The sequence below is a fragment of the Pithys albifrons genome, chromosome Z (genome assembly GCF_047495875.1).
Source record: "Pithys albifrons albifrons isolate INPA30051 chromosome Z, PitAlb_v1, whole genome shotgun sequence".
Taxonomy (NCBI): Eukaryota; Metazoa; Chordata; class Aves; order Passeriformes; family Thamnophilidae; genus Pithys; species Pithys albifrons.
The window spans coordinates 47,998,830-48,014,419 of record NC_092497.1 but is presented as its reverse complement, the minus strand read 5'-3'; the positions used below and the strand labels follow the sequence as shown (position 1 = coordinate 48,014,419).

At 36.9% G+C, this 15,590-nt stretch overlaps 1 protein-coding gene across 1 annotated transcript in view; it reads left to right on the top strand.

The window, feature by feature from the left end:
• The window catches only part of ADAMTS19 (ADAM metallopeptidase with thrombospondin type 1 motif 19), a 155,887-nt gene extending 145,874 nt beyond the window's left edge, over positions 1-10,013 (top strand). The window contains exons 22-23 of the mRNA XM_071580398.1: positions 6,590-6,767; positions 8,770-10,013. Coding sequence (XP_071436499.1) covers positions 6,590-6,767; positions 8,770-8,921 — 330 coding nt within the window. The 3' untranslated portion in view covers positions 8,922-10,013. The remainder of the gene's footprint in view (positions 1-6,589; positions 6,768-8,769) is intronic.
• The last annotated feature ends 5,577 nt before the right edge of the window (positions 10,014-15,590 follow it).

The window sequence follows — 15,590 nt, the reverse complement described above, 5'->3', positions numbered from 1 at the left end:
AGGAGAGGAGAGGAGAGGAGAGGAGAGGAGAGGAGAGGAGAGGAGAGGAGAGGAGAGGAGAGGAGAGGAGAGGAGAGGAGAGGAGAGGAGAGGAGAGGAGAGGAGAGGAGAGGAGAGGAGAGGAGAGGAGAGGAGAGGAGAGGAGAGGAGAGGAGAGGAGAGGAGAGGAGAGGAGAGGAGAGGAGGAGCTGGAACTCTGTCTTAATTTAAAGTCTTATGTCTTTTGAACAGTCATACAGTACAAATTCTTACTCCAGAAAGAAAAGGTAGACAGAAAAAAATGGACAGGGTGGAGAGCAGAAGACAGAAAAAAAAATTAAAAATAAAATAAATAGAGACAACTTAAACTTGTTAAACTGAGAAGAGAACAACAACAGAATTTTTTCAGCTAAACTGAATTTTAAATTTGGCATTCCGAGGTGTTGGGTGTGTCAGAAATGAGAGAGGGCAGAAAGACTTTCCTGGAAATGATGCATGGGAGAACTCAGACTCCATCTTATGCCTGGATCTATCAGTCCCTCTTTTTGTATTAGTTACACTATTAACAAATGCCTTTATTAAAAAAAAAAAAAAAGAGAGAGAGAGAGAAAGAAAGAAAAAAAGGTAAACTGCAGATTATTTGTTTTACTTAGGTAAACTTCGAGAATATTGCCAAACTTACCAAAAAGCCTTTGTGGCAAACAAACGCACCACTTTATCAATGACCCACCTTCAAAACCAAACTTCATAAAAGTTAAAATACAAAATGATTTTGCAAGCATGTCAGCAAATATGAATCCTGCTGCTAAAATGTGATTGCTTGCTATTCTTGTTTCACACTCACTTTATGAAAAGGTTGAAACTGCTTAAATGCTGGAACTGATGAACCTATACATAAAGGATTAGGAATGCTCTGCTAATAATTTCCAGTAAAATTCATCGCTGAGTTTCCTTATGAGCATGTCAGTCTCTGCTTTGAATGCTACTTAGACTTGTGAAACCCTTTTATTGAACTGTTAATACTGTCACAGATTGGCTTTTTTATTGTGGATTGTATCAGTCTCTGTAGTGACTGCTTGTTGTCTTGGCAAAAAGATGCATTTTGACCATTACTGTCTGCCAGTGCAAATTTTCCCTTAATTTAGGAATTCCTAGTTCTTAAGAAGGCCAGCTGGAAGCAGCTAATGCATTACAGCAACTTCCTCAGCTGTTGGCCTTGGGAATATGTATTCTCTCCAGAATATATAATTTTGGCAGGGAACAGAAAGAAGGAATCTTGGGTAATGACTGTGCATGCCAAGTGAAAGGATTGTTATATTTAATGCCTAGGTTTCTGTCCTTGAAATTATGTCTAAAAGAAGTTCAAAAGTAGGACAAAATTAATACAGGTTGGGTAGATTCTTTTTCGAAAGAAAAATATTTTTTAAAAAATAAATAGCTGTTAACAATCTTTACCCAGCATTTTTTGGTAATCTTTAACAGGAATGTTTTACATGTCTTGCTGCTTGAATGGTTTTACAGTACTTTTAGGACTGTGTCCAAAATGCACAGATTAACAGCCACATAAAAAAACCTCTGGCTCTGCATTAGAACATTTAGTCTAAACCTACAAATACAGTTGTCCTGTGGGAATTTTTGCTAATCAGCTACATGGCCTTAAAGTATAGGTCATCTGAATAGTCAGAACTAAAACGAAATTAACCTGCACAAAAAGAAAGCGTCCCATGTGTAAGACTGACATTTGCAAGGTAGACGGGGTGGAAAAAAGAACATTAGAAATGTATTCTTCATTCACTAATAATAAAGGCTGTGGGTTGAAATTAATCTAAAAGCTGCTAAATTAATGAAAATACTACATAGTGGTTTGAAGTGGGCATTTTCTGTAGATTTTATATATGTAAGCTTTATGTTAATATACATAAACATAAAATTACAAGCAATTTTGACAGATACTTTTTTTTGTGATTAAATTAATTGTTTAATACGTAAAACTGAAAATATTTTATATTTCTTGTAAATTGAAAGGTTTGTTACAATTAAACATGTAAATCCCAGAAATATGCAGATGCTATACAGTTTTAGATACATGTGACAAACACTACCTAAAAAGTGACAGCTGCACATCCACTGAGTGGTATTTACCTCAGGTTGAATATTTTCACTGAGAGAAATTCAAAGGTGAGGCAAGCTTGAGAGGCAGTTTTGCAGGAGTCTCCTTCAGCACAGTCAAATGAGTATCAAAATTAGGTCAGAGCTTCTGCTCTGAAGTGCATCCAGCTGGTTTGTAGAAGCTGAGGTGTCTCCCACTGAAGTCAGATCAAATCAATACCTTTGCAGGGTGAAGAAGAAAAATGTTGCAAACACATTTTATCCTCCAATATTCAGTGGCTGCTCTCAGTTTTAACAGCAGTTGGCTGATATGTTTGCAGGACAAATTTGGTTTAAGACCACTTCATGGAGACAGAAATCTCCGTCTGTGTAGCTAGCAAGTTCACTGCTAAATGTATGATGTATGATTTCCCTATTTCATACTATTCAAATTATTTAAAATATAAAAGAATATAGATATGGAGTAATATAGATACAGCAAAAAGATTTTTTTTTCTGGCTTCTGGTCAGTAGAATTCTAATTTTGATGTCAGACTGATGATGATGATGCATGGTGATGATGCATGGACATGGAAGAGCACAGCTTCCCTACCAGATCCATCACTGATTTTAAAACACTAATGGTTTAGAAAAATCTCACTTTACTTGTAAACTGATATAGTTGGTTTTGAAAGTTTTGAATTGTCAATCACTGGTTTCCCCAAGCATCTTGCAAGACTTAGTAAATAAGTTCCGAGTTTTAAAAAATAAGAATGAATACACTTAAAATTTAGTAGATTTCTGTGGAGAGAAAAGAAGGTAGAAAAAAAGACAAATTTCTTTATTTCCTGCTTTGCCACATGTTTCCTATGTGAACTGAGATATAACATATAAGCAGCCTTTGATGTCAGTCTCTTTGTCTAAAGCTGTGATGTAAATGAGTAGGTCAACCCAGACTAAAATTGTTTGCAAGATCTATACATTCTTGGATAAAAAACTCCATTGTAACAGTTCGTAACACTCTTTGAAATATCTTACAAAGGTCAGTGGAGGCTCAGTTCTTAAAAAAATCCTAATTTTTCAATTAGGGTTTTAATGCCAAAATCTTGCCAGAGTCTGCGTAGAAACTTAGGACCTAAACACTGATGACCTGAGAGGGAGATCTGTCTAGTTTTTGCATATTGTGTCAGTTGCAGTCACAAGAAGCTTTCAAGCCGGAGCTCATTTGATTTAGAGAAGATGTGACTGCTGCCAGAGTGCCCTCCACTAAGGCACATGCATACATGAATTGTTACACATTATTAATTAGCAGATAAACCACTGGAGCCTGTTTCGATAGCAGAAGTCCAGTGTTTTCAAATCCCATTCTTCCCTCCAGAATTCCAGATGGCTAGGTTGCACCTACTCATTCTAGAATAACCAAAGGTTAAGGACATATAAATCACTGTCACCAGGACCACTTGCCTGTGTCCTCCTTCTCTCTAGCTAATAAAAGAAGATACATATCTACCACAAGCACACACATACTCTCTTTGTTTAATAAACATATGTTTTACTGAAGGGAAAAAAATATAATACTGTGTGCAGTATTACTCTAAATTAAGATCACCATCATAATATTTAAAGTTCATCTTCATCTTATTAGCCATCTTATAGAATCATAGAATCATAGAATCAAGTGGGTTGGAAAAGACCTCCGAGATCATCGAGTCCAACCCTTGGTCCATATCCAGTTCATTTAGTAGATCATGGCACTCAGTGCCATGTCCAGTCTGCGTTTAAAAATCTCTAGGGATGGGGAATCCACCACCTCTCTGGGCAGCCCATTCCATTGCCTGATTACTCTCTCTGGAAAGAATTTTTTTCTGATCTCCAACTTAAATTTCCCCTGGCAGAGTTCAAGCCCGTGCCCCCTTGTCCTATTGTTGAGTGCCTGGGAGAAGAGACCAGCCCCCACCTGGCTAGAACTTACCTTCAGGTAGTTCTAGACAGTGATGAGGTCACCTCTGAGCCTCCTCTTCTCCAGGCTAAACAACCCCAGCTCTCTCAGCCTCTCCCCATAGGACCTACGCTCCAGTCCCTTCACCAGCCTTGTTGCTCTTCTCTGGACCTGCTCCAGCACCTCAATATCTTTCCTGAACTGAGGGGCCCAGAACTGAACACAATACTCAAGGTGTGGCCTCACCAATGCAGAGTACAGGGGGCTGGCCACACTATTTTTGATACAGGATGGAATCCCATTGGTCTTCTTGGCCACCTGGGCACACTGTTGGCTCATGTGGAGCTTCCTGTCAGTTAGTACCCCAAGGTCCCTTTTCGTCTGGCTGCTTTCCAGCCACTCTGTGCCCAGCCTGTAGCACTGCATGGGGTTGTTGTGGCCAAAGTGCAGGACCCGGCTTATTAACTTAGTCATATCATATCATCTTTTCTTCACTCTTACATTTTTTCTTTTTCTGTTGTATTTTTGGGTTTAACTTTTTTTTTTAATTTTGTTATTCCTTTGTCTCAATTTAAATTTCATTGAAATAGTCCAAAAATAAATATATCTGAAATTATGCTGAGAGGAATTCAAGAAGTGGCTGGAATTTTGGCAACATTAAGATCAATGTTCTGGGTTCTGTTGGTGATAAAATTTGTGTAGATATATGTGTGATTATACACATTGACTATATGCATAATGTGGGCCATTATAGGAAGTCAGGTTGTTTCTGGATGTACAGCAAAAAGGCAGAGAATTCAGGAAAAGGAATTCTGTTGAGAGGCTTTTTTAATTTTAAAGCAGTGTGCACAATTCAAAGTTGATGACAAACTTCTACTCTGAAAATACTTCAGTACTAACTGATTTTCTTCCTGTAGACAGCATATTTCTTCATATGTTAAACTGTAGTTGATATTGAATAGGCAACTATGTATTTATAATTTACTATCTTCACATGTGCTGGCTCATGCAGGCCATATCTGATTAACTTATCAATACATAGTTCTTTATTCACTTTGTGAAGTTACTCATGATATACATCACTGAGAACAGAAGCAAAATCAAGTCCACTTGCTGGCTTTGTACAATGTCAGTGTTTGATTTCATGTGGTTAAAAGTGGAAGTGTACTTTGGACCTTGTTCTGTCCCTTGTGAAAAGAGCCTTCAAGTGTATATCCTAGTCTCTTGTACCTCTCTTGGAACCTCCTAAGTTCAAAAGATAAGAATCTCACTCCTCTTGATATACATGTTTGGGTGCAAGCCTTCTTTTTCCTCTCTAGCACATGTAAATCTTTTATCCTAGTAACAGTGCTTAAAACATCAATCAAAAGTGTATAGATAAGAAAACTGAAGGGTAAAAACTCTTTTATTGTTTCCTACATTCAAAATTTTTTCTTTTTTTTTGCAGAAAACTCTACTTCTTCATCCCCATCTGGAGATAGGATTGTTATGAAATGTCTTTTGTTATAGGATGCTCTCCTTGTCTTTCTCTCCCATTTCAATTTTTGTCCAACTGCTTCTTGAAGTCTCCCAAGGAAGATATTTACATAATTAAAAATTTTTGAATAAAAATACTTTCAGGATTAAGAAACAAAAATTTTCAGCCAGAGCTCATATCATTCATTGCAAGAAATTAATTAGTATTTGAAGATGTTCTCTACAGTACATTTCTCGAAAACCTACTGAAATTTGTGGGTACTTGGGTCAAAATTATTAGCAGGTAGAAGAAAATTCCAATATATAATTTTTTATCAGATTTATATTTAAACCAATAGAATGTGTGTCAATGGGCACAAAAGTAATTCACATCCTATGAAATTTTGTTCACAGTAAGTCAGTGAGGAGGACAACATGTCATTTTTTTGTAAGTTTTGTAAGTATCTGCATTTTGTATGTTTTGTAAGTATCTGTACAGCACTGCCTAAGTTTTCATTCTATTGCTGTGATAGTAGAAAATTCCAGGTGTTACAATGCTCAGCTTTTTTATTTTATTACCTCATTCTCTGTGGCAACAAGACGGGACAGTTGATTAAAAGCCAAACATCATGTATCACAATGTGTGTTTGATTTGTGGGACATGTGTGAAAGCATGCAGATGTGATGCAAAGACAGGAGGCATACCCTCTGCTCAGTGGAAAGAGCACTTCTGCACTGGTAATTAATGGCTTACTTAAAAAAACCTCTGTGTGTCTGAACAGTTTTTTTTTCATTACTTTCACCTCTAATAAGAGTAAACTAGGATACAGATATAAGAGAGTAGCATCTGCTTCCTTTAGACACATTGCTATGTTTCAGTTTCATCACAGTCTGTACACAATGGACATTGACATCAATAGGATGCTGAAATCAGTCCTTCAATTTATGCTGCAAATTTATTTGTGCCTTTTAAATTGGTTTTCATTTGGCTAGCTGCATAGAACTCAGAAATCTTGGAATACTCACATCTGAAGGAGCAGGCAGTGACTTCACTTGGACTGGCATTTCATCTTCGTGGTTACAGGCAAAAAAACCCTCTCCAGTGAATATGTCTTCTTTGTCTTCCAGTGCTCTGTTACCTGTGGCAAAGGGATGCAGTCCCGAGTCATCCAGTGCATGCACAAGATCACAGGAAGGCATGGCAATGAATGCTTCTCTTCAGAAAAGCCTGCAGCCTACAGACCCTGTCATTTCCACCCCTGCAATGAGAAAATTAATGTTAACACAATAACATCACCTAGGTTAGGTAAGCAGTCAAAGTGTCACATGCGTGATAGAAATCTCTTTTCAGTTCTTTCTCTCCATACATTAATGATGCTCTCAGCTTAAAACCAGAAGGCTAGGAAGGCTAGGACTCAGGAGATACTCAGGAGATGTAATTTCTATGCAGAGACTCATTTCCCTTAATCGGTTTTACAGTGTGTAAAACCGAAACTGTACCTCAGAATGGTGAAGGGTTTTTGTCATCCAAGGAATATATTATGGAACTGCTTGATACTACAGGCACAAAATATCCTATGTGAAAATATATTTATTTTAGAGACACTATAAACATATATGTTTTTATATATAATTGTTCATTCAATTTTATCAAACATTTTTAAAGTAAAAAAACCCAACAACCTTATTTTCTCTTTAAAAACTCTGCAAACTCTGTGCTCTTGATATCTGTGAGATCCAGGAGGCCCTTATTTGTTCCTTAAAAGCAGAGAGCTCTTTCCACTTGTCTTTAGTTCAAATGTCTACAGTCTATGCCTGATGTATTAGGATGTGTGAAGGAAAATTACTAACATGAAGAGATTTTCTCTTCTTGGAGGAACTCAGGTCTCTGTTGTTCTTAAAGAAAATATATTATAATCTATCTGCAGAACTGTTAATTTGGTTGATTGTTATTTCCTAGTGCATTGTTGATGATGATTAGCATTAGTTTCCCCAATCATTCATCTGCATTTTGACCATGACTAGGGAATATTCTAAGGCTTACTGTAAGACAGCATGCCCTTTTTCGGCTTATTTTTCAGAGCTCTTGCTAAGATAAACCTTCCTGTCTACTAGATTTCTTTTGCATGAAAAACAAGTCCAGCACTTCAGACTGTATGAAATACCTCCCTTAAGTCAGTGAGGGGTATTTCTCTTAAAAGATTTTAGCCTTTAAATATTTCTGTGCAGTAGACATTGTTTCAGTTTGCTGGATATGCTGGCAGCTGTTGCTTATGGCCCTCTCCTCTGCTATTTCACAGTTGTAAGGTTTATCTTTGTACTTTTTCTTTCTTTGTTCAGCTGATCTCTAAAATGCAAGAGACCATAACTCCATCACCAAGGCTTTCCCTCTCAGGAACTATAAGCAGCTTTGTGTCAGGGAGTAAAGTGAATCAGGAAGTTTCTCAGAAAAAAATACAGTGCCAGATTCATTAAAATTTGACTTGATGTGAAGTACATAAAAAAAGATCAGGCTATGTTGCCCTCTTGGAATGGATTATGTAGCACTGATATTAGTAATCTACAGGTCAGTGTCATCCAGCATGGAGTCAGAACCCAAGCCAACAGAAACATTAACACCTCAAAAATACATAATGCAATGCTTCTCTTCAACATATTGATATTTTTTGTCCTCCAGTTCCATTCACATTACGCAATACAGACCCTTTGGTTTTGAAGGTAGGGCTAGTGAAAGCTGATGGGGATGGTGCCACCAGCTCTTTTACAAGTATGCTCTTGGTTTCTCTTCTATTAAAATAAGAGAGTAACTCAAATCTGAGATTGACTTCCTTTTTCAATTCAGTGTTTATGATGGTTTTTGGATGATGTCTTGTTCTTGTGCCCAGTTTTCTGTGGTTTTCTAATTTAATTCCGTGTGTGCATTCATTACATCTTGAATAACTAAATGTGCAGTTTTGGTACTACGGTCTTTCTGTGAGAGGCTTCCATAAGTCAAACAAGATAGAAAGATTGGCTTCACTCAGAAAGATGGGAGACAGCTGCATAATATTAAAATAATTAATATCAATGCAACTTAAGCCAATTTATAAATTAGGCTGGCCTTAAAAAGTTTTGATGTTGAACATATTGACAACAGGTCAAGGGGTGACAGTGTTGTTTCTTTTGTTGAATAGATACTCAATGCACCTATTACACTTTCTTTTCCCCAGAAACATTTCTTGTGTCCTTGTCTCCTTTGCTACCTGATTCTTCACTAACAAATGCAACACTAAGGTATCTTTCATGTTGTTGTTGTTGTTGTTTCACAGCTGCTTTGACATTCAAGTGCCTGGGAGACCAGTGGCCTGTGTACTGCAGAGTGATTAGAGAGAAGAACCTCTGTCAAGACATGAGGTGGTATCAACGATGCTGTGAGACATGCAGGGACTTTTATGCGCAAAAAATGCAACAAAAGAGTTGACCTCAGTCAGGTTGGCTGGCTCTTTGAAATATTATTATTTATAAACACACATACACACACACACATACACACATGCTTCTTCAGACCAAATATTACCAGATGACCTATAATTTAATCAAATTAATTTATTTTTGCCTGCCAGACATCCTTAATGGTTTTGGTTAGACAGCCAACATGTTTTATCCTCTGAAATTTTCATAATTAATTTTTATATGAACTTTTGGATACATATATCAGATTTTTTTAAAAAAATAGTAACGTGTATTTTAAATGTTTATTTTCAGTAGGGTCATCTCTGTTGCAAAAAAAAAAGTCATATTATAGTGAATTTATTTTAATTTAGCTGAATAGTTTTGTTGTGTATGGAAACAAAGCCTTTTTTTAATTTTATTATATTTTTGGCATTTGGAGTCAGAATGATCTTTGTATTTTGCAACAGATGTTAAGGTGAGTAAGCTAACATTACTGAACAGGTTATTACAGAATGTATTGTGAATTAGTTCCTTTGACTTAGAAACATACTGAAGGGGATATTCTACTGTAACTTATATTATAAACAAGAAAATTAAAATAGCTTAAGTAGAGATTTTGATCATTCTCATGGACACGTACTTGAACACAAGTATTGTATCAATTAAACACTGTAGAGATTTACACTGAATCACTGTTGCACTGTTTGAAGTAGTGTAGGGAAATGCAGTCCTAGAATTTGTACCATCCTATGAGTCCACGTCTGTACTGTTTTAACATGTCACTTGATTTTAAATGTTTTGAAACAAAAAACCCATGCTCCTCTATACCTTTGTGTGTCCTCTTGGAGATTTACAAATGGAAAAGTCCTTTCACCTGCTACTTGTAGAAATAAATCTGTTAAACATTCTCGGTTCTCTGTTGATGATTTAGAAGATAGCATTGTAATACTGCTTTAGTTTTATCTTTGTTTAATGAAAAAGTCTTTATAAAAATTAAATGTTTTACAGTTTTGTGAAACATTATAAAACAGCTAAGATTTTCCTTATGAGAAAATACTGTACATGATTCACATGATTTTAAAATTTTCAATAAAAAGTAAAGCTCCTTTTGTTATTTGTATTTTTTCTCTTTTGGGTATCCCTGTCTGGTAGATGAACCTGTATTGCAGCAGGTAGAGGTGCAGCCCAAATGTGTCCAGTGTCTTGACTTAGGCACCACTCTGCAGATGCAGACAGACATGCCACTCTGTGAGCCTTGATGTATGGAAAGTTGTTTATACATAGTAGTATTCAGTGGAGAGGCAAGTGAGTTCTATAACTCCTGAACTTGGCCAAGAGGGGAGGGGTAGGTCTTCTGTCACCATTTTGTGATGCAAGCCTTTAGGTATGGTCTGAAAATACCTAGGAGGGCAAAACTTGAAGGAAAGACAGATAGAGAAATAAGGCAGAAAGGCAGCATAATTTCTGCCCAAAGCAAAAAGGGAATATATCTTTATTTGAATGATTGTTACTTTTAATTCTCTGCAAAGATCCAACTTCATAGACGTGACGTAGATATCCACACAATTAAATAACTAAGGCCCTGGTCAGAACTGTGATTCTATCCAGGCAGAATATTTAGATGCAGTCTAAACTCCTGTTGAAAATAACATACGTGATTTCAAATAGCTGTACTATCAAACTTTGGTTTGGCATCTTACTGCTTTGCATTCAAAAACTGCAACTTTAATGAGGTAATAACGTATTATTTTAAATAAAGTATCTTCTAGTTTTAAAAATTAAAGAAGCAAAGGAGAATAACTGTGACATCATGAAATGTGATACTGTATTTTGTGTAATTAAAAAGTTTCAATGCACAGAAAATTCAGTTGCTCTTAGGCGTCACTCCTCAATGCCACAGACACACATTTGAAAGTCTAATAAAATTATTGTAGTTGGTAGGCCAAAGAAACAATCATTATTTGATTTTATTTTCATATTTAATACCAATCTTGCTAATACTCCTGTATTCACTTGAATCATGACTCAAGCAAAAGAAAAGATGTCTGCAGACCAGGGGCCAGAGGACAATTTTTTTGTCAGACAGTGATATCATACTCACAGTTCTGAATGTTTATGCTCTGCTTGTTTTGAATATTCCACCACCAAGAATTGTTGTCTTAATCCTAAAAAATTTAAAAGTACATTTTAACACTACCTGTATCTGTCAAAAACAGATGAGTGACTTCTGCTAAAATTATCCTCCCATCAACTTTATAACAGTATCATAAAAAGAAAATACTTTTAGTTGGGACTCGGGGATGTAAAGTTGCTGAATAAATTACATTCTTTTTAAATGTAATCAGTGGAATCAGGATGTCGTAATGCTGACAGTTGTGTTTCTGATTCCTTTGGCAACAGTAGTACAAACCAATTAAGTATATGTGAACCATTTTGAAGCACTTTTGTGTCTAAATAGAAAATATACCCCTTCCTTCTCTTCATGAATTTGAAAGCAAGTTCATTTTACTCTTCAATATATTCTATCATCATTCACAGGAGCAGTACAACCCAAAATATGCCTTTTATCAGAAAATTATAAGAGCATTCTGAGAATGTGCCCTGCCTGTGACCTGAGCCTCAGCATGCTGTGAAGAGGGCAGGCATGTTCCGGCCCTGCAGAGCCCTTCCACAGACTTGAGTAGCAGTAAGCAGCCCTTTTCAGTTTTGTGCAGGGAAGTCCTAGCCTTATGCAGGCATAGACATTTCAGAGTGCTTTTTTGGATTTGTTGTTTCTTCTTTAGCAACAATCCTTCTGCATTAATAAGTTTTCCTTCCATCCTGATGAATATGTAAAATTTCAACTAATGAATCTCAAATCAGTCAAGTTCAGCTGACAGATAAAGGTGAAATTCACTCTAGCTGACAAGGGTTTGAGTAGTCTCCTCTGCTAATTAAATTCCACTTAGACCCTACTTTGTTGGATTAAGTGGGATTTAAATGGTACACAGGGTTTATGCTAGGCTGGTGCACAGTGGGCTTACTTCTTCCCCCATATAGGTTGGCTAGCAGTGACCAAAAGTTACAATAGCTAACTTTCTTAAAGAAATACCTGAATTTTAATCATGTTGTAATTTATTCTGAAGGGAAATTGCTGCTGTGTTCTGGAGGAAGTGGCTTCACATTTGGATTGTTTGGGGTTTTTGTTATTCAGTTTTCATTGTCATTTTCAGTGATAGAGAAGCAACCATTTGCCTGTTCTGAAATACACTAAAAACTGAAAGCTTTCCTGCATGACAAGACCAATGGAGACCCTAGAGCCTAACGGGTCAATTGTAAGAAGAAAATTAGAACCATTCAGAATTTAAATAACTCCATAGAAAGATGCTGAAGCTAATAGAAAAGGAACTTGAAATGCACCAAAACCAGGAAGACACAGAGGAAGACAGTGGGACCAACTGATAACACAACCGTGAAAGGAACACTCCGGAACAATAAAGCTATGAAAGGGAAGTTCAGTGAATTACTTGTGTTGGCATTTCCCGATGAAATGTTGCAGGGTTCTCACACCTTGCATGTTCCTTGTAGAAAAGATGTCAGAGAAGCTGGATAAAGGTGAAGGAAATACACAGGAATGTACAACCAAATAAGTATCTAGGGTGGCAGTCACCTGAGAATTCTAGAAGAACATAATTGGGAAATTACAGAACGACTTGGAATGGTGCCTGAGCTGTCATTTTGAACAGTCGCTCTGACAGAGGACTGGCAGACTGCAGTGTAATTCCTGCCTGTGGAAAAGGGAATCTCCAGGCAATCCTTTGAACTACAGATTAGGGAATCTTGAGTTCCTTTTCTGGTGCTGTAATAGCCAAAAAAAAAGAGTAAGATCCCTGAGCACCTGAATACACATGGACTAGAGAGAGAGTCAGCATGGCTTCAGTTATGTCCTGAGCAAAAAGTGTCTGATGGACACAGAAGTCTCTGGCAAAGTTCATTAGAGGATATTCAATTAACTGCATTAACAGAGGACTACAGGACTAATCTCTATTGCTTGAATGCTGGTTAAAGGATTGGAAGCAAAATGGTCATCTTTCAGGATGGAGAGAAGTCAGCAGTATGGTCATCTAAGGAATGATGCAGGGTTTAGTTTTTTGACATTTTCATCCATGGCATGAGAAAGACAGTAAAAATAGTTCTCCAGCTCTGCAGGTAACGTTAAACTCTTCTGGTTAACTGACTGCTGCTTCACTTGAGAAGAGACACAAAACTGAGCAATTAGGCAAGATGCTGACTTATAAACTTTGATGTAGGTAAATGTCAACTATTATAGCTATGGAAAATAGCCTAAACTATTTCTACAAGATATTGAACTTGTAACTGACAGTCACAGAGGTGGAGAAAAATCATGGTATCGTTTGTTATTGTGGTCTGAATTTACTAGCTCTATGAGAATAGCAGGGGGAAAAGCATGAAAACCTGATGTATGTTGTCAGAAGATGTAATTTTCCTCATTTTTAGAACAACTTGAGCATTCCATTCATGGCTGCTGTATCCTCATGAACAATGTAGTGAAATCACAGTGTAACACATTAAAAATTATAAATAAATGAGCAAGGGAATAGACTAGGTGGCTTACAAGATGAGACTAAAAAAGTTGATACTTCAAACTGGAAAGGAAGAGACTGAGATGGATAAGCTGCATGAGGACCTCTCCTTAAAATCCTGCAGTACTGCAAAGAGGACATCCTTGATATTACTAATATGAAAAATAGTTTAAAAGATATAAAAGGAAGCACTTCAGGCACATGGTCATGAAGTTCTGAAGCTTGCTTCTAGATGAGGTAGTATGAGAAGATTTGAAAAGCAGTTAGACAAATTTATGGACAATGAGTTTATAAAGTGATCATAGAAGGCCTGGGAAGAGACGCTTGAGCACAAAAGGTTGTGTGGCTTCTGAGGGAATAAAAGAGGACTGAAATGCTGAAAGAAGAGAGATATACAGTGTCTCCTTTAACAGCATTGGTTCTTGCCCTTTCAAACACAGTTATAGATCCTGGGGTGGAGGGGGCTGACCTGATGAGATGCTTTTTACTTTCTTATATCACGTCTAGCAAAATGAAGTAGTGTTGGTATGTAAATTCACACAAGTCCACACCACATCCTATGCTACAGTAGCACAGAAAAATCTTGTGTTTAGAGAGATGCTGGAAAGTCTATGTGTTTAAAGAAGTCATGGTTGTATATACCCACCTGTTTTAGAACACAAAGTATTAGTGTCTGCACAGGGAAAAAGTGAGAACTACATGTCACAGTAAGTCTAAAACAGAAGCTTCATGGTAATCCCCTAGAGTACACTGAAAAGGTGTATTAATGTTTGAGGGCTTCATTAGACTGGGGAGACATAGTTGTAAAAGTAGAAGCAGTTCCCCAGAAGCATGCACATTCACTCAGAAACACAGTCACTACTGTCTCTTTTGGGGCTACTTACAGATACTTATTTGAGCATCTAACTTGAAAGGTGCCAGAATAATAATTTTAAACAGATATCCTGTAAAATAATCTCCAGTAAATACATGTAAGGAAAAATCATGAGCTTTTAAGTAGATAACTTATATATTTATATCGAAGTATTAGAGTACTACTCTAGAATTTTAAAAATATTTTCCAATTTTATTTCTGTTTATATTTCTGGAATTTACTGTGCAGAAAATAGATTCATTTGATTCTCTGGCCAAAGTACAAGGCTAAAAGTTCTGTGATGCCCTAATTCTCAGCACAAATTTGATCCAAAGCAGGTTTTCCTGGATTTCAAGCAGTGAACTTTGAAAAGCTTATTCTCTGCAGCAGTGTTATCAAAAATGAAACATATCCTAGAAAAAACCAAAGGTTTGAAGAAAAGGTTAAAATAAAAATGAGAAGGCTACTTTTGCTTGTTGTACATTGTAGCCATAATGAGAAGGGGAATTTCATTAGCTGAAAGTCAAAAGGATCCAAGACTCATAAAATCATGATAAAAAAACAAATCTCAAAATAAAATAGTGAAAGTGAAGGGACTGAGACTACGCCATTAAGTCAGTAACAGTTTCTTCAACTCACTTGAACAGGAACTGAATCAATCTAATATTTCTCAGGGTCAAGAAGAATTTTACTGTGAAAGAAATTCCTGAACTTAAAAAAGTGCATGCTATAGCTGTTGTGGTAAATGGTACCAACCTGCACAGCACAATGGAGTCTCTTGGTATGGCCACAGAAAAGGAAGATGTGCTTTGGACTGGGTGCTGCTTCTAATTTTCAGGAGGCGGGGAGGGGGGGAAGAAGGGAGGGGGTAGGAAATGCCAGGGGGTGGGGGTAGGGAGTTTACTTTGATGTGTTGTAGGCTTGACATTTTTTTGGCAGATCACTTGAGGAAGTTCTGTTATACGTTTAAGTGTCTTATGCATCTACTCACTGGTACTCTGTTAGTTTTAATGAGCACATATGTATCTTTCAAAATAGACCTTGAACTTGAAAACTTACGCTAGGCACTTATAGAAACGTGCTGTCTGGTCTGCCACTTCTAAACAATCTTTTATCATTAGTAGATGATATAAGTGAGCCTGACACCAAACAGGGGTCAGATACAGTTTCAGGAAACTGTTGTAACCTTCTTCACGTCATTAATAATAGAAAGAGCATGCACAGGCAGGAAGCAGAAGCTGTGGCTGTTGTCGTTGCTACT